At 35.6% G+C, this 20,994-nt stretch overlaps 1 protein-coding gene across 1 annotated transcript in view; it reads left to right on the top strand.

Moving 5' to 3' along the window:
- The window catches only part of LOC123539385 (uncharacterized), an 88,979-nt gene that overhangs the window by 55,303 nt on the left and 12,682 nt on the right, over positions 1-20,994 (top strand). The window contains exon 6 of the mRNA XM_053529492.1: positions 14,620-17,243. Within this exon, the coding sequence (XP_053385467.1) occupies positions 14,620-16,526 (1,907 nt within the window). The 3' untranslated portion in view covers positions 16,527-17,243. The remainder of the gene's footprint in view (positions 1-14,619; positions 17,244-20,994) is intronic.

The following is a 20,994-nucleotide window of genomic DNA, read 5'->3' as shown; positions in this document are numbered from 1 at the left end:
GATTTCACACCACACAGGTGATGGAGATTCTAAAGGTCATTCTGATGTAGACAAAGGTCAAGGAACTAAAACTGTGCACTTTAAAGATGTGAGGCACCTAGCAAATTCTCTAAAAAGGCAAATTAACCGGGCACCATTTAGTGACAAAATGTTCCGTGGTAAACAGAAGTCTAATCTAAAAACAGATTTGCTCTATCTATTAAATCTAGGTGTGTTTCAGAGCTATCAAGTGCACATAAGAAGTACAAAAGCAATTTGAAAGTAATAAAACACAAAATGCCTAATATAATTTCAGAAATAGTACTATGTTTCAAAGGTTACTGTGGTACCTCATGTTCTAAATACAGCTGGGTTTGTTCTGGCAACTACAGAAAAGCAAAAAACTATATGCTAGACAATGTCAGGCTTAAAATGACTGATGATGATGAGACTTTACTCAGGAAATGTATTGAAATTCTCCTTGGTCCAGAAAGCATAGAAAAAACTAAATTTTTAACATCTACACAGAAATGTGAAGCAGTGAACAGATCCTACAATGCATGCTTGTCCAAAAATGTTACATTTCTCCGCAACTGCCATGGCCGTATCCATGGCCAGATTCTAAGACTAAATCATGGGCTTGCTGACACTGTTATCCTTAAAGCTAGGGTAAATGGTGTAAAACTGTCACATGGCTCTTCTGTTATCAGACACCTTTTAAGAACAGAGTACTACGACAAGTTGCGTAAAACTACTAGGTACATATCGCGAGCAAGACGCAGTCGTTTTGCCTCACGCCAGTATAGGTACAAATTACATACAGATTTACACTATTCAAAGGGTCTCACTGACCCCAAGCCTGACTTTTCTAGCACCCCACACCTAAAAGATCATGCTTATGCATAGAGTGTGATATTAGGATGAAATAAAGATGGTTATAAGTAAAATTATTGTGCTGCCTTGCGGCCAGCTGAGCCGGCACTGCACACATATAACAAGTTATATTAACCGCACAAATGTAAATAAGCCTTGTATAAGTTGTGTATATAATAGTGCTATATTTATCAAAAGTATTATACAAAAATAGTAAACTACTGTATACCATAGAATACAGTCCTTGAAAGAAAACTCCCTAAACTTATGGCCTGAGCATTGGTCCCCACATTTCTGCTCAAATGTTCCGGGTTCACACAAAGAGAAAAATGGCATATATGCGACACGTGTAGGCCTTCGGGTATTTTTAAAATATTTCTAGTGGCCTGACACATAAGTCTGTGCACATAATATTGTTTTCTGACAGTTTCTCCAGGCAGTTTTGTGGCTAGGATTTTTATTTACTGTTGTACAACCAAGCCATTTCCGACACCCTTTTTCCCCCACCAGTATAGAATTATCATTTATTTTTTGCTTAATTCTTTCAAAAATCAATTGTCTGGGTTGATGTGCAATGTTTACAAATTTTTTTTTATTTGCAGTCGACAGAAAATTTTAGTAATTCTACCGGGTGACAATTCTTATAGGTTATAACACACTAAATAGCCACCACTATATATTCTATATAAAATGACAAGTTTTCACAATGCTGCAATACACACCTAGACCCATTTTAAATTTCTTTAGCTTACATTTTCTTGTAGATCAACATTAATACTGTAAAAATATCCAAAGAAAAGTAGGGGTCATGTTTGATGCAAGAAAAATATTTCTGGTCAAACGGACACACCGTAATTTTCACACTGAAATGACAATCACAATTTAGGGTAGGGGTGTATGAATAAATTTCACATGTTAAATCAGTTTGGAGTCTTTTTTCAACATGCAAATGCTACCAGTATGTCAAGTATAGGCATGCAATATGATTTCAACCAATATATAGCAATGATTTCAAGGAAAATCCTTCTTACAGCAAAAAAACTGAGAACTATTTGAATCCGCCATTATGCGACTACCATTTTTTCATAGGTGCTCAGGCTATTTAGTGTCTGTATGCCTGCAGGCATGAAGGGGGCAATTAGCCGGATATGCCTCCGTGGTCCACTCGAATGTAGTCCATATCAATATATAGTGCAATTTTCCCGTCCAGTAAAGGCCATTTTCATGCCAGATATAAGCTTTATTTATGCTTGATTGTAAAAAGGAATGTCCGCAGATGATTTTAAGCTACGTTATATGCCTTAAAAGTTGATTGGAAGCTGCCTTGTAAAATGAGAGTGAAAGTAGGTATTTCCTGATGTCTACCTACGCAATATTAACGTTTTCATCACGTGTCTCAGTCACGTGACCATGGTTTCACTGCATTATGGTCAACCCCATATTTTTTTGGTATATTTTGATTGCCTAAAGACAGACCTTCAAGACAAGGGTAGTCTCGCAGGAAGTGAAAGGCTAGAAATCTTGATAAAAATATGTTATAAGTTGTTAATTTTATATAGAAAATAGTAGCGGATGCATTTAATACCTTCATACCTGCACAATATAAATTACGTTAGTGTTATACTTTATTTCAATATATTCGATCAATGATGAGTTTGTTTTATTGTAAATATCCACTGAAAGACAAAGCAAAATGTATGTAGATCTTTGTAAACCCACAGCTGATAAAATATAACTAATGCGCATTATCTTTGATGCTTTTAGATTAATAAACAATTTTTCAGCAAGGTTGTTCTCGACAAATTCAGGTTAATTAAGAAAAATGAAAAAAGGGTATTTTCCATGAATTAATAAAGCTTTTGTTCTATTTCCTAACATGATCTCACATAAGTTACAACTTGTCGCAATTAGCTTACATGGTACCTAAAATATAATTAAATGTCGCAGTTGAAAATAACAAAGTTCAGCCTTTGACTTTTTTATCCAATCATACTGATCAATTCATTCCGAATTCAAAGAAAAAAAATCCTAAATACATTGTATAATAATAATCATTTTAAAATTGATATTTTTTATTTCTATTGATTCTTCGGGTTTGAGAGTTACATAAGTTCGATATGAAAATGATCTAGCATGTAAACATAAGAAATTAAAAAAAACTAGAGATTTATATTAGGTGTTTTCCTTCAGTGTGTAGTTATAGTCCTGGATTTGGCTCATATCTTACGAATTTAGATTTTTGTAACTATATACACTTTTATAGTTTTGAATGAAAATGTCCATTAAAGTTCCAAAATATATTCTTATAGAACTTAAAATACTAGGTACCTCGTTAAATGTTTATTTTTGATTCACAAAACGACTCCGCCACGTGATATATTAATCCGAGTGCGTTCTTATATTATGTCATTGATTACCGAATCACATCAAAGCCATCTTATATGCTTCAGTAAATTTTATGATCCGCTCTAATCAGGGGACACCCATGAAAGGTGTCCTATGTCTTATCATGACATTTGCATAATAGTTACGTAAGGATTTCCAGTAGATCACTTAAAACAGCAACCTCAATGACATGGAGCCGCGACCACCCAAGTATGCAGGTATCATTCAGGTCGGAGAAAAATAAATACAACAACTATTTGAAGTTGTGGGAAAAATAGATATGATGAATAAAAAAACTTTTATAAATGTAAGGAACAAGTTTTATATTAGTATGATGTGTGGAAATGTACTAGAAATGCTTGTTCTTTTCTGACGAAAATATGAATAAAGCAGGTTTTACAGGTAAGATATGATTAAAAACCTACATGTGTTTAATCAAAGCATACTGTAAAATAAATAACTTGTCTGAAATCAACCTTATAGTGGCAAAACAATTCGTAATAAAATGATAATTTTGTGTAGGTTTTCTTATCGTTGAGAGTTTTTTTTTTTTGCCACACGTAAAGAGCGCATGCGCGTTAAAATCAAAACATCCGTGGAATTTACATAGTTACCGTACTTCGGGTAAAAAAGGTCTACTGTAAAAAAAAATTGAACGCAGTCAGTGTCTTTCAAAAAGTGCAATCTTCTAGCTAGTGTAGTCCTTAATTCTGTTATGTTTTACTTTCCACCGAGATGATATACTAAAAATGTGACAAAAATGCAAAATTTTAGATTATAACTTTTTGCGGAGGACACTTTTTGTTCTTCTTTCTGTATAAGAGACTGACATCACACACAACAGAATAAAAACATAAAATACTTTCTTGTGTTATTTAGAGAGAGAAAAAAAGATTCAGACTGATTTTTACCTCGTGCGCTCGACATGTTTTCTTGTGCACACAACATCTTATCTCGTGCACATGACATCTTATCTCGAGCGATTGCCATCTTATCTTGTGCGAATAACATCTTATCTCGAGCGCTAGATATCTTATCTCGAGCGATCGACATCTTATCTCGCGCGCACGACATCTTATCTCGAGAGATCGACATCTTATCTCGTGCGTACGACATCTTATCTCGAGCGCTCGACATCTTTTCTCGCGCGCACGACATCTTTTCTCGAGCGATCGACATCTTATCTCGTGCGTACGACATCTTATCTCCAGCGCTCGACATATTATCTCGAGCGCATGACATCTTATCTCGATCGATCAACATTTTATTTCGCGCGCGCGACATCTTTTCTCGAGCGATCGACATCTTATCTCGTGCGTACGACATCTTATTTAGAGCGCTCGACATATTATCTCGTGCACACAACATCTTTCGATAATATTTATAACCGTTTCACGTGTTTGCAGGATTATAATTCAAATACGCAAACTGATAAAAAAAGGTAGAAAATATTCAGTGATGACCAAAAAATTATGTTTTTGATTTTGACAAAAAAAAAAAGATTTAGAATGTAGACTTCGCCCATATATTCAAGAATTTCCTTGTTTCCCCTTAATTCATGCATGTCATTTTTCTGTATGTCCTAAAGATACCACCGTAGTTTTCCCTGACGTTATGGCAGCTCGCCTGACAAAGTCCTAGATGATATATTCAAGAGCCAACGATAGCCTTCCGTTGGAAAATTTCTTGATTTTGAAACAAGAGATCTGCCGACACTTGCAAATTTTTTAGTTCCTTAAGTATGATATCTGGCTTTGAAATATTTACACATGCCAAAAAACTAATGCATTGATAGTCTAATGTACGCTTGTATATATCAAGTTACTTCTGCACCGATTCGGATTTATTTTGGAAATATTGCGGTTAATATTTTAGAACAATTAAGGATGTAACATTAATCTATAAACATTAAACTGTTTAGATATTATTGTTTCAATATCCTACCTTACTAAAGTTTCTGACTTTTTTTATAGGATTTTAACCTTTATCTGGCTATTTATTTTTTTAAATAGACTGGCCAATCATTCAATAGGAGCAGTACCATTTATTATGTATAGGTTTTAAGTGAAAGGAAATCACTGAAAATTTACTAACTTAATAGCGAACAGTGCAGACCTTGATCAGCCTGCAAACCTGATGTACAGATGTGCAGGCTGATCTTGATCTGCACTGGCTGCAAACTTTAAGGCAGAATTCCCCCATACGAACGGGAACAATCAATAAGCTATAGCAAACTGGAAAATATGATTTGTTTATTTGACATTATTTGAACTTTCTCGGATGAAAGCGATGAAGGTTTATGGTTGTAATAACACCGATGAAAGTACTTCATTTCATTTCGTATGTTTTACCCTAAGTTCCCAGATGTTGATCAGTATTAAAGACCCACCACGACCTAGTGACCTACTTTTTTTTCACAAAAAAAACTTCAAAAAAATCATTCTTGCAGTACAGGTAATTTAGTTATACTACCAGATTTCAGGTGGACAATTCAGGCCATTCCTGAATAAATGTGTTTTTAAAACTTCATCTGCAAGCTTATTCAGTTAATTTCTTTTCAGCATAGTTTCAAAAACATAGATGAATAACTAGTTTACACTGCAGAAACAAAATGTGATTGAAATTTCACTACACACACTGATTTTTGTACATATTGCTATAGTTATTCAATAAAATGTTAAGACATTACACACATTGTCTTGGCCTAATATTATATAAATATCATACGGTAGCGTGTGTGGCATTGATATTGTCAACCCGAGGGCAAAATGTCACCCGAGGCGACGTTGCCATATGATATTTATTTTAGTATACCGAACAAAATTTTGTACATAAAATGTTTAAAAATGTTTTAATTCATTTAATTTAACAGTTTCATCTTTAGCGCGGCAATCGCCTGTGTACACATTGAATAGTACAAGTGAGGCAATCATAGGGCTAAAAAAATGAAGCCGCTAGTTAATTGCCCTTATATGACATTCAAAATATCAGCGCGGTCACATGACCTCACAGTCACTTTTCGTTTGGTCACGTGTCAAAAAGGTTGAAAATGTTTTTGATAGTCAAAATATCTCTTTCTCGGGTAATGGGATTTTATCATTGTAGACAATAGAGAGGTATAATTGTCATAGGTTGGAAATAAATAATAAATAAACTATATTGATGATACATATTGTCTATTGTTTCGTTTCCATTTTAACTGCAATCTAATAAACACCTCTGATTCGTAAATGTAGTGTAGCAGTATTACAACAGTAGCTTTTACTATAGTTTAGTAAAATTAGTCATTGCTTCCCTTTGACCATAAACAGATATGTACTGTTGACCCTCTACTCGGACAGTTCAATCACATGACCTAAACTGACCATTCACAACAAGTAAACATTCGCATTCGCCATTTTTAGCAAAACATCAATAACGCCATATTTTCCGTGCTAACAGAAATCCAATATTTTGTAGTCATATATACATATTTCTGCAGGTAATTATTATAAACATGTACCGCTAGTTTTTATCTACGATTATATGTACTTATTTGTCGATTGATGTATTGGTAATTATAGCAATGGTCCGATGAATTGTTGACATTATTTCAATTGTCTATGTAAACGGTATTTATCGTGATCCTGTTATTGCTTGACCATCAATATATTTCATGTATTGCCCAATACAGTACTTGTATTTTTATACAGTAGCTATCTATTTATTATGGTATTTTGTATATGTTTCAGTTGATTGATGGTTGATCGATTGGTTGATTCATCGATATATATTGGTTTGAGACAATACATGTCAGAACAATTATGAGGTGTTCCTCTTCTATTGTCAAGCCCAAACCCCGACCAAACCCCTAACTGGCAGCCGGCGACATAATAAATGCCACTGTCAATTTGTAACTATAAACGTGTTATGTCTCATTTTCTTCATGCAAAGAGGCACCACAAAATAACTGTATTCTTTTGTGTTTCCATGATGGTAATAATACATGCTTTCTCCCTAAATTCGATCTATAGTAATCGGAACTTGACCTCGACGGTTGACCTTAGGCTGTATATTTATATGCAGTTAGTTTGTATACAATGCACTCCTTTTCAATAATAGGTTGTGCCTCATTATGTATTATAATACAAAAGTCAACCATCGGGGTCAAGTTGCGTCCACTATAATCTTATTGATGTATTTATATAATAAGCTCTAGCTAAGATATTTAAGTACATACAAGGTAGGCCTAACTTACGATTCCATTCTGGTAATTTAAATATGCAATAAATGTCCAACTGACGCAACATCGATCGCCTTATGGCACTCGTTCCCTAATACTTTTGAAAGTAATCTTATAATTAGATCTTAAAATGGTTTTCTAGCCTTGTTCTATGCCAAAACGTCAAAACAACGAGACACAAGACTAAACAGTGCTTGATAAGGGAGACAATTCTTGAGACCTTGTTAGTACTTTTTGAGACGTATAATGCAAGGGAGGCAAATCTTATAATTTGTTTACAATAATATCGAGACACATATAAACCTATAAACAGAATTGTTGCCCCTAATAACTCAGTTCGAAAATAGAAAAGAATAGAAAAATAAAAAGATACAAGATCAGAAAGAGCATGCTACATTATGAAAATAGCAGTACAGTGCTGGCGGGAAGTTTTGACCTAAATAGACACTTATTATCTATTCCAAAATTTGACAGTTAAAATCATGAACAGCCAAACTAAGGGATGTAGAACTATGACTTTATGTCTTATTTTAATAATTTTCCAATTTCTTAGAGAAAATGGTGTGATGAGTTGAACCTGGCTGTTAATCATAACAGGGGATCATTATATAAACTGCCTTTTTTCTGCCACTAAAGGCCCAGTGCTTAAATGGTTGCACTGTAGAATCATCCAAGGAATACTAGAAACATATTATATGCTGCAAATAAGGGGATAAAAAATAATTTTATATAGTTTTTGTAATGCACATAGAGAAACACTTAAAACATTTGTTCTTGGATTGTCATGAAACTATAACTTTCAGGAATAATGTAAAAGAATGGCTAACAGACAAAATGCCATACTGTATTTTTTAGAACGGGTCAATGTAGATCAATGATTATATTGGGAAACGTAACATATTGTGTACAACTTACTTTTTTGACCAAACAGAGCGAGTTATATTTTTAAAAAAATGGCTTCTTATTCCTGAAGACAAATGTGACTGTAGAAGTAACTTCGATGAACGGCTCTACACGCTGAAGAGCGTCTACTATTGCGCATGCGTACCAATGACCGCCGCTTCATTAATATTCTTTTTTTTTCTGAAAAGGTTTGTATTTCAAGTCACGTTACAAAATATCAAGGTCAATTTACAAATAAATCAGACATATTGTTTTTGTAAGATAGATAAGAGAAAACAAAAAATAAATTTCAAAAACATGTTGAATTTTTTAATTCCACGAAACACAATTTATTGCATTTTTTTAGTTAGATGCAATATGGATAAAGTTCAATCCATGTAAACTATATAAATATACCCGATGATTAATATACGAATGCAATTTCATAGAAAATAATCCAAACGTATTTCAAATATCCGTAATAAAACGCTTCCCATCTTTCAACAAAACCACAGTTTTTACACATGATGGAACAATTAATGTTGAAGACAGGTTTTTCGCATTCATTTTCCACGTTTATCACTATATTCCACATTTCGTGTTTCTACCGAGCTTGGGGTCTGCTGAGTATCATCTTGTTTGACGCCAAACTGTTGCGTCACGTTACAGTCATCAATACACCGCAAACTAGATTTGAGTCGCTCCATGAGAAAACCAATATAGTAGCTTTGCGACCAGCATGGATCCAGACCAGCCTGCGTATCCGTGCAGTGTGGTCAGGATCCATACTGGTCGCAAACGTTTTCTCTATTGCAATAGGCTTTGAAAGTGAACAGCATGGGCCCTGACCAGACTGCGCAGATGCGCAAGCTGGTCTGGATCCATGCTGGTCGAAAATGCGCTATGTTGGTTTTCTCATGGCGCGGCTCATGTAATGATTATGTTACAATCATCATTTCCCTGTTTAGCATCAGTCGAGGTCGCTGAAACAATGTGTCTAGAAAATTACTTACTACATAAGAACATATATCGTATTTCAAAGGAAGCCGACATATTTTTGTTACTCAGAGGTGTCAGTCAAAGGTAGGCGGAGAATCCGATACAATTCACGTGATTTGTAAACGTTAATTAAATTAACAGGATTGAAATAGAAATGTTGAGATGTCATACTTGTATGTACACACGCACATGCACACGCACACGCACAGGTGTATTTTTAAGCCTCAGTAGTTAGTATCTGCTAAACTCTGTCCCAAAAAATTTAATCAATTGCTGCTGTACACATAACAACGACATGTCGCACCGCTCAGTTGTATGAAAATTTAAAAGATCTAAATTTTGGCAGCTTAGATGCTATTTGAAATAAGGGTACATATACACGTACACATACCGTACATTATATCAAACAACAATCATATATTGATAATTACACAGAAATGCACATGAGCCGTGTCCACTCCGCAAATTGTCAACAACACAAATAGCTCTAGTTTATCGGGTTTAACATGTTCGCCTGAATAACATAATTTTTTCAAAAGCTTTGAATACGGAAACTTCATCTATCTATGTAAAAGGCTAAATTACGTTTGACGTGACGTCAAAATGACGCATAAAGGGTATTTTTGTTTCGATGGCGCACTCTCCGTATTAAGAGAAGCGGGTGGATTTTGACATGGTCTATTGATTTGGTTATAATAATAATAAAGTTGACGCTTCCCTGTGTCTGGATCCGCTCAATGTTTTTTGTCTTCATTTTATGTTTGAAACCAAATGTGCGTTTTGATATTTAGGTGATATATATATTGAGCCGCGCCATGAGAAAACCAACATTGTGGGTTTGCGACAACCATGGATCCAGACCAACCTGCGCATCCGCGCAGTCTGATCAGGATCCATGCTGTTCGCTAACAGTTTCTCTAATTGCAATTGGCTTTGAAAGCGAACAGCATGGATCCTGACCAGACTGCGCGGATGCAAACCCACTATGTTGGTTTTCTCATGGCGCGGCTCATATGTCCTTTCCGCGTCTGTAACGTAATAAAACTTATGAGCGTCAGATGCTCCTTTCACACTTCCGTAGAATAGATATATATTACACGAAATTTCATTTTAAAACTAGTCTAAGTCTGCAGCTTTCAAATACGGAAATATCTAACATCCGAGGCATATACAGACATTTTCAGACATCCTTTTTTTTGGCGAGATTGTGTAAAATCCTAAGGATATTGCCACTTGGATATTGGCACTTGTGGACTTTTTCTGTTAATTCAAATTCAATGTAGAATGATTCAGGTGAATAATTCCTTCCAAGTGAGAGATGTACACTTAAACTAAGATAAATCTAGCTAATTTTAAATGGTAGTCCAATTTGTATTGATGGAAACAAGATATGCTAAAAAATAATACTTCTTTGTTTAGAAGAAGGGCATACGTCTTTTTCATACAAAAGAATAATGGTTTCTCGGAATAAAAAAAGGATATCATCGTTAAGGATGTAGTTTACTTTATGATAGGGTAGTTTTTTTTTTCGTTATGAATAATACCGCAGTGGCTATATATTCCATGAAACTGAATACATTCTATTTTTGCTCGCTCCTCTCGCATATTATTATTACATTACATTTATCTTTGGTAATACTCTAGGAACAAAATCATTATACATGTGCAGGAGGATAGATATTTTATGCAAACAAAAGTTAATGCATGACATGTTCAGCTCGCTTTGCTCTCGTGCCTTCATTAAAAATTTACAAAACAGGAAGGGACTGGAGTAAAACATTCACGTTCAACGTTTCATATAAGACCCCAAAAAATCAACTTTAGAAGTTCACAGCCTGGATCAGCACATGATAAAATTAAGGGACATTCCGCAAACATTGCAGGTTTTATGTCTGAAATTTAGACTTTACTTTGAGATGCGAACTTCACATTGCTATTTTAACAGAGTGTGATAAAACTTCGCACAATTACAGACATCTCAAAAAAGTTTCGTTAGTGTAAATTTCTCCGAAACACAGTGTTGGCATGTGCTACGCTACGTCCAAGCTTTAAGATTGAAAGCAACATCCAAAGGTGTTTTAGTATACTTAGCTGGTCGAAACGTTAATCATACGTGTGACCCACGCCCATAATTTTACCGATTGATCTTGTTGTCTTCCATTTGAATGTTAATAACATTTCTAGAAACTGTTTTTTATTGAAGCGTTTAAGTGACTGCGGACAACTTCAGAGTGCATTTAAGTGTGAGTTGCAAATCGTATGTGTGGGTTTTAAGTCACACGTACAAGATTGAAAAAAAAAGCAAAAACAAAAACGTTCAAATGACTTGTAACATTCAATGTATGACTAAGTCACTTAAAAACGTACGAAAGAGATTTAATTCTCTTTTTTCCTTGTCTCTAGAACGCTTCCATAGATTTTGACACGCTGCAGACAACGCTATTTATAGAACCACAGTATATTTCATTAGACGCTGGTTGCAGCGTAAGTTAGTTTGTCAGTAAACACCTAGGTTACAGAAAATATTATTAAAATATTAATTTAAACGTCTATAAAAGAAAACAAAGGTATGTAAACTTCTTTCAGAGTCGTCTAATTCTTCGTTTTGTGTTATTAGGAAAATACAGGCTCTTGCTTCGGAAAAAAATGTGTCAATAAAATGTCGGCTGCTTCAGACTAAATAGATAACAACTTTTATATTAACTTTTTATGTTTTCTAGGTTTACTTAAAGTTACAATGAATTAGTTGAACTTAATTTTGTGATGAAAGTTTCAAGCTTATTTGAACCACTCCGGTGTCCGCATCCTGCAAAGTACAACGCTAGTGCTGGTGCCATATGAGAATGCGTGGTTGTGGCAATATTGGGACTCGAACCCACGATCCCTGGTTCTGCGTTTTATGCCGCAGGTGTCGAAGACACGGGAGATGTATATATTATTTTGAATCAACTGTTCGTCCGTCTGTCCGTCACTTAAATTATTTTTTCGAACTCAACTCCAACAGTTTAAATCCATTTGAAATGAAGGAGAATTTTCCAGCATCGGTATGATAACCGTTACTGAATGGATGGTCAGTCAATAGTTAAAACTATTGCCCTGGGTACATTCAGTGTTATTACATGACGTCAATTTTCTCGGGGGGTAGGGGGCCGAACCCTTACTATGACAAATATGTCTATATGCTCTAGATAGTTTGATATGTGTTTTATGGAAGTAAGCCGTTTTGAAGTAGATTTGTTTATCCGTTTGTTTGTTTGTTTGTTTGTTTTGGGTTTAACGCCGTTTTTCAACAGTATTTCAGACATTTAACGGCGGGCAGTTAACCTAACCATGCAGTGTTCCTGGGTACTGTACCAGTACAAACCTATTCTCTGCAGGTAACTGTCAATTTCCCCACATGAATCAGAGGTGCAAAGGATCCGTAGGGCAGACACTCCCCCAATTGAGCTAAGCGGGCGGGTATTTATATGTAGAGGTTTTCGCTGAACCAGCTGAAATAGAAAACTAGCCGACCAGCTAGGGGGTACGCCCAAAAAATTGAAATTAAGAGCTTCTTTTTCTGTATTTTAGGAGCATTTAAGAACACCTTTTCCACTGCAATTGTATATACAAATAAACCCCCCTTTTAACATTTAAGTGGGCTCATCTGTTAAGTTTGGGAAAAATAATAAAATTAAGTTTTCTTAAAGGGTTGCTTTGAGATAATTAACATAAATATGAATAACATCGAGGTCGTATATAGCAGCAGCCATATGCACTTCAAATGCGGCCCTTATGTTGCCTTGTCGAAGAAAACATTTTCTTTCCTTCTTCTCTTTCCTTTTTTTTAGGATTTTCCAGAAGGCTGGGGGTGGGAGGGTCCGGACCCTTCATCGCGCATGGAACTCCAGTATATACAGGTCATGAGCACAAATTATGGACCGGCGATTTACATAAGGTGTCTAACTGTCTTGTAATAATGTAATTGATATCATTTAAGGATAGGGGTGTGGGGGCAAAACTCATTTTGTGACAAAATCACAGTCATATTCTCATTTCATGTATTTTATGGTATCATAAAAATATCAATATTAAATAACATTTGCGGGGGTTGGTTGTGAGCTTATTCTGATTCACGTTACTGTATACTTAAAAAGTGCACACGTGTTAGCATGTTTTAGCACGTATTAGTTTTTCGTGTACACGTAGATTTTTTTCGTGCACACGGATTACGTTTTACCTTTACCCGTATAAGCTCTACCTTGCGCACATGAAACCTTAAACGTGCGCACGCAATAATATAAAAATATTTTATTACATGACTGTATTCTATGGGTTCTCTGATTGGCTGAAAACGGTTCGAAAAGTAATGAGTACATATCATATCAACTTATCTTGGGTTATAAATACAATACAATAAGTTTTATTTAAAGTCGGCATGACACAAACATATGAAACATAAGCTCTGGTGAGCTTTTTAGCCGACCATAAATAGTACGAAAATAAAAATAGATCGAAATAGGTGCTTGGAAAACCAATATCAACCTGATTTGGTCTAAATTTATTCCTTATTTCTTTATTAAAGTTACAATTGTAATAACAAGACTGACTATATATTTATTCATGTAATAAAACAATTATTGACTTTCAAGATTTATCAACCCTCAAAAAGTTATATTCACCTGCGAGGTGAATATAACTTTTTGAGGGTTGATAAATTGTATATTATTACCTCATAATGAGTAAGTTGGAATGTACATACACTGAAGACTTAGTTCTAACGAATGGTTTGCCGGCGGTCAATAGTATACAACTATCTATCTTTTTACGGCCAGTAGTATACAACTAGCTATATAGCAGGCCATTGGTTACAATTACACTGGCAAGGAAAATGATTATTGCCACTCAACTGAAAACTATTGACCGAGACAAATCAAATAAATTAAGATTTATCTTTTGTTGGAAAGTTTCACAGGAGTTATTTATTCAGCGCCGCCACATGTTTTTCGCATGATGTCGTTATTTCATTCTGCATTTCTTTAATTTCTTTAGTTGGCAGTACAATGAAAGAATGGACTATATAGCTTGTTTCCCCACATATTTTCCGATTCAGCGGGATAGGTGGTCATAAATTCGTTCATAAATCAGTGGTCAGTAGTCATTTAAGAAGAAATAAGAAGTCAATAGCTAATTTTGTTAGGTCGTTGTCGTTCAATTTCCGTCTAATAAGATTACAGCATTCATAATGATGATATTGTGATGGGCTATGTTGGCTTTAATTCGTTTTTTTATTATTTCAGAGCTGAAAGACGACTTGGCTGCCTTCTACAAAACAAGATACAGTACAATACCACTGTCACCGCTAGTCGAGGGACACGACACTCCCCTTGTAGATTTTTACATTTTACCTGAAATGAATTTCATTGACAAACAAAAAAAGCCAGGTGAGGAAGAGACTAAAACTCCAGTCGAATCGTTGTCGGACGTATTTAAGTCTGAAAACAGTTGTGAAATATATTTAACCGCTGATGCTGGATTTGGAAAAACTGCATTTTCAAAATATCTTGCTGTCACATGGTGCCAGGCTCATCGTCCCGAAAAGAAATACAAAAAGTACTTCTCAGAAGATGCGATAAAGGCTATGCGTGATTTTGAGTTTTTGTTTCTTGTGTTATTACGGGATTCTTCTTATGATTGCAGCATTGATGATTTGATCATGAATCAAATTATACAAAATGTGTCACGGTCTTCCGAAATGACAATAGATTATCTACAGGGAATTTTGCACCGGAGAAAATCTTTAATTATTTTGGACGGCCTAGATGAATGGATCCATCCTGAAAAGAAATGTACCAGAGAACCAAAAATAATCCCTCATCGTAATGCACGTGAAAAGTGTGTAATCCTTACAACGACAAGACCTTGGAAATTAAGTGTTTTAAACCTTAAAACTAGTGAAATAGGTAAGAAAGTGGAACTAGTAAAACTAACCTCTGAGTCAGCACAGATATTAGAGGAAAGAGCTATTTCAAAAATAAAGAATCTGGATATTGCTGAAGCAAAACTCCTGGCCAAACAGTTGAATAAAAAAGTCCAAGAAAATAAACTCGAGGATCTGGAATCCGTTCCCCTTCTTACGATGTATCTCATTTGTTTATGGTGTGACAATATTCCACTTGGAAAATCAAAGTGTGGGCTATATGCAAGCATTATTGAACTCCTGCTGTCGAGAACTATAAGCAAACATCTCGAAGTGGAACTAACGTGCGAACCCTCCCAGAGTGATATCCCACAATGCTTCAGTGAACATGAACATTGTACTAAATACAGCACATATCTGAAAGCTTTAGGACAATTAGCATTTGAAACATTATTCAGTGAAACAAAGGAGAGCACTCTTGTTTTCAGTAAGTCAGTGGCTGATAAGTATCTGTCACCAAATTATTTGAAATTAAGTCTTGACTCCGGAATATTAACACAAAGTACAGAAAAGACACTAACAAAACAAATTTCTAAATGTTCGTTCTCTCACAAAACAGTACAGGAATTTTTCTGTGCATTGTACATTAGCTGTCAAAATGAAAGTGATGTCAACGAAATCTTTCTGAAGGAATGTAAAAGTGTGCAAAGTATTCTAGACATGTCGACAGTGCTAGTTTTCGTCAGTGGAATGAATGGAGAAATCATTTCTTCAATATCTCGTAATTTCATGTCAGTGATCAGTGAAGATACGAGAACGAGCGAATACAGAACTACGACTGACTGGGACTGTGAACCTCTGAAAGACATACAAGACATGTACATTTCTTGTATGAAAGAAAACACGAGCGATAAGGAACTCAAAATTTGCTGCCAAGATTTTTTCTTTAGTGAAGATTGTATAGAAGAAAAATACTTTAAGCATCTAGCACGGCTCGCAGTACACAATCAAACAAACATGGCGTCAATAAATATCGACACAGACAGTGGTCCTAGTTTACGTGAAATTATCGATTCTTGTGCATTGCACGAACTGTTCCAGATCAATAAAATATACTACCGGGGTGACCTTGAACAGACGCTACTTCCTGTACTGTTTAACAAGTCGCCGAAATGTCTCACTGTTAGTTCGCCTGGTTGTCTACTGGTTCTTGGAGCCGTGAAATGTTGGAAACATTACAGAATAATTCTCTGTTACAAGCAATTTATATCCGCGATTTCGAGATGAGCCACGATGTACTGAATGAGTTTCTGAATTATATTATAAACAGAAAAACAATGACGGAGATTAGATTGTGGGACTTACGGTGTGCCGAGCACTGGTGGTCGTGTAGTTACAGTTTAGATTTTAGTCAGCATTCAGATCTAAGGAAGTTAGAATTGGACTGGATACCTAAAGTGTCACAATTGAAAGTTAATAGTCAAGTGGAACACGTGGAGTTGTCGCATATCAATCTAGGTGAAATGTCGCTGCCTTCTGGAATGAGAAATATTAAACATGTTGAGTTGTGGGAGGTAAACATGTCTGCTTCAACATTGCGTGATCTCGTTAAGGTAGTGGAGAAACTTTCACACAAAGTCACAGTAACAATAGACAAGTGTAAGATAGAACCGGAAACAGAGTTTGAACACGTTAAACAATATATACGCTCATCTCAGAATTTCCGAGTTACGCAGGATGATAGGTGGGGGGAGTTTGTGTTTGAAACAAAAGTTGAAAGTTAAGTTACTACATAAACTCAGACTGATAGTGTCAATGTATATAAACATTGTTCATTCAAAATGTGTTACTATAAATCATTACACGATGACATATGACATATGTGTAACATGTATATACACGTGTGCATAATTAGGAATAGTGACAGTCGCGAGTGATAAAATAAACATTGATGAATTCTTGGAGGAAAAAATGGACGTTCCTGTAACATGGATTTATACTCAAGTAAGTCATTTTATTTGCTTTTATTTGTTATATTCTAAACTTTATTTCATATTATAAAACAATTTTATAGAATTGAGCCACGTCATGTTAAAAAGGGCCATCTTTGTAAAATGTTTCATTAATTTGAAAGTTAATTAATCAATAAATTGAGCTCTGTCCCCAAATTGACCACAATTACTCTCAATTCCTGTATAGGTTAATGAGAGAACGACAAAATGTTTATGGTCCCTGAAGGTAGGGGTGGCCCGGGTGGGAGGGCATATAGTCCCCAACTTGTCTGTATGTCCGTCCGTCTGTATGTCCGTCTGTTTCGCTTACAGTAGAAAATTTTGGTGAAAGTTTTGTACATAAGCTTGAATCTCAGTAACCACCAATGGGAATGTATTGAAACTTTACACAATTGTTAACTGTCATAATCTGACTTGCACTGATCAGGTTCCATAACTCTATTTGCATTTTTACAGAATTATGCCCCTTTTTTCGACTTAGAATTTTTTGGTTAAAGTTTTGTATGTAAGCCGGAATCTCAGTGCCTGCTGATGGGAATGCTTTGAAACTTCATACACATGTGTACTGTCATGATCTGACTTACACTGATCAGGTTCCATAACTCTATTTTGCATTTTTACAAAATTATGCCCCTTTTTCTACTTAGAAATTTTTAGTTGAAGTTTTGCATGCAGATTGAATCTCAGTTATAACCTACTGATGTAAATGTTTTGAAACTTCACACATTTGTGTACGGTCAATGATCTGACATGCAGGTCACAGGTTCCACTCAGAGTTTACCCCGCCCCAGGGGTCACTTGATTTTACCTAGGAAATTTTCCAAAAATTTCTAAAAATAAACCGTAAGGCCTAGAGCTTAGATATTTGACATAATTGTACATGATGTATCATTGCCTTGTAGACTTCTATGAAATTTGTTCAAATCATGATTGACCCCGTCCCAGGGGTAACTTGATTGTACATCGAAAGATCTTCCAAAAAAAAAATTTAAAAATCATCAGTTTGACATGTAAATATGTAGCTCATATTATTCAGGTGAGCGATCCAGGGTCATCATGACCCTCTTGTTAACAATATTATGCCCCCTTTTTCAACTTAGATTTAAATGGTTAATGTAAGCTGGAATCTCAGTACGCACTGATGGGAATGGTTTTGAAACTTCACACACTTGTACATTGTCATGATCTGGTATGTATTGTGCAGGTCCATAACTCTGATTTACATTCTTAAAAGTTTTTACTAATTAACAGAGCTAATTTCTATTTCTATGCGCACATCTGAGTATAGGAACCCCCTTGGCGGATGGGGGGGTCGGCCTGGTTTAGCCCACAAACTTTGTCTTAAGCATTTCTTTCAGTGCATGGAAGGATTTTTATGTAATAGGCAAAATTGTTCACCATCATGAGAGAGAGAGTGAACTGTGTAAGGACCAGGTCTTAGGTCAGTGTCACACTTGAAGGCCAAAGTTTAAGATAGAAGAATGACTATCCTGAGCATGTCTTCTTCATGCATGGAGGGATTTTGATGTAACATAGGACAATCATATGAGCAGTTCTTTAACAAAAAAATCTTCTAACAGGATTTTGACTGGATTATTTTATCACTATGGAACGCTTGGTCGATGTTTGTGTTAATTTAGTTCAAACATTCTTTAGAAATAAAGCGTTACAGTTCTCCGACAATTCTTGTCAACTTGCATTGGTACAGCTTAGGCGTAAAAAAAAAAAATTTTTTGTTTCCGGTATCCCGACCTACCCTAAATTTTTGGCCCAACCCTAAATGTTTTTATTGCCTTGGAGAGAAAAAAAATTCAACTTTTTCACAAAAAGTTGCAAATCTGCACCTTTTCTGCTTTAAACATGGCCAGTGATGTTAGAAACCAACTTACTGATGCTCTAAAGGCATAACCCCCTTATTTGTTATCATTTTTTGACACAAAAATAATATCCGAAAAGTCTCCCTTAATAAAAAAAAATTCCAAAAAAAAAAATGTTTCCGACCTACCTACCCTAATTTTTTTGAGCATGTTACCGGAAACAAAAGAATTTTTTTTTTAGGCCTTAAAGTCTGAATCAAATATATTTCTCTTTGCTTCAGAATTGGTCATTTTTTGAATGGTGATGTCTGTTGAACTGGAGACTGAAATATTGTTTAATTATGTAGTCCTAGCATTTTATTCTATATCTTCTTAAAATAATATTTTTGTATCCCTTATGTCTTCAACAATGGATTGAAATACAGGGTCTTTGGTTTAAACATGTATTGACAGGAAAGATGATACAAAATAATACATAACAGAATGTGATGTAAATGTCACTGTCTTTGAACCCGGTGTTCATTATGGTTAGGTAATCATATACTGTGAAATCATTTAATTTCGTGGGCATGAAATTTTGTGGTTTTGGTCAAAACGGCAATTTCGTGGGGATATAAATTCGTGGATTTCAACTTTTGAACATAAAATGAATGGGAATTTTACTTGTTCGTTGGGATTAATTTTCGTGGATTAACTCAGCCACGAAATCCACGAAAATTAGTCCCCCACGAATATTAATGATTTCACAGTAAATGCCATTTGTTTTTCCATATATGAGCCGCGCCATGAGAAAAAAATCAACATAGTGGCTTTGCGACCAGCATGGATCCAGACCAACCTGTGCATTTGTGCAGTCTGGTCAGGATCCATGCTCTTCGCTGTTTCTCTAAAGCATGGATCCTGACCAGACTGCACGGATGCGCTGGATCCATGCTGGTTGCAAAGCCACTTTTTTGGTTTTCTCATGGCGCGGCTCATATATGCTTTCATTACAACTGCCAATTGCAGACCATTCCTCGGGATTCTGTAGATGTTATAACATGAAAAAACTTGCGTTATCCCTACAATGAAATGCTCTAAACACACTAAAAAGTAAGATCCAATTTCGAACTATTCCCCAGTAGGCCTACGTTCCCTTTTTAGCTCACCTGTCACAAAGTGACAAGGTGAGCTTTTGTGATCGCGCGTCGTCCGTCCGTCCGTCCGTCCGTGCGTAAACTTTTGCTTGTGACCACTCTAGAGGTCACATTTTTCATGGGATCTTTATGAAAATTGGTCATAATGTTCAACTTGATGATATCTAGGTCAAGTTCGAAACTGGGTCACATGCGATCAAAAACTAGGTCAGTAGGTCTAAAAATAGAAAAACCTTGTGACCTCTCTAGAGGCCATATATTTCACAAGATCTTCATGAAAATTGGTCAGAATGTTCACCTTGATGATATCTAGGTCAAGTTTGAAACTGGGTTTCGTGCCTTCAAAAACTAGGTCAGTAGGTCAAATAATAGAAAAACCTTGTGACCACTTTAGAGGTCGCATTTTTCATGGGGTCTTTATGAAAATTGGTCAGAATGTTCACCTTGATGATATCTAGGTCAAGTTCGAAACTGGGTTACGTACGGTCAAAAACTAGGTCAGTAGGTCTAAAAATAGAAAAACCTTGTGACCTCTCTAGAGGCTATATATTTCAAAAGATCTTCATGAAAATTGGTCAGAGTGTTCACCTTGATGATATCTAGGTAAAGTTCGAAACTGGGTCACGTGCCGTCAAAAACTAGGTCAGTAGGTCAAATAATAGAAAAACCTTGTGACCTCTCTAAAGGCCATATTTTTCATGGGATCTGTATGAAAGTTAGTCTGAATGTTCATCTTGTTGATATCTAGGTCAAGTTCGAAACTGGGTCAAGTGCAGTCAAAAACCAGGTC

Source organism: Mercenaria mercenaria, chromosome 18, assembly GCF_021730395.1.
Source record: "Mercenaria mercenaria strain notata chromosome 18, MADL_Memer_1, whole genome shotgun sequence".
NCBI classification, from domain to species: Eukaryota; Metazoa; Mollusca; class Bivalvia; order Venerida; family Veneridae; genus Mercenaria; species Mercenaria mercenaria.
This window is presented reverse-complemented; position numbering and strand designations above follow the sequence as displayed.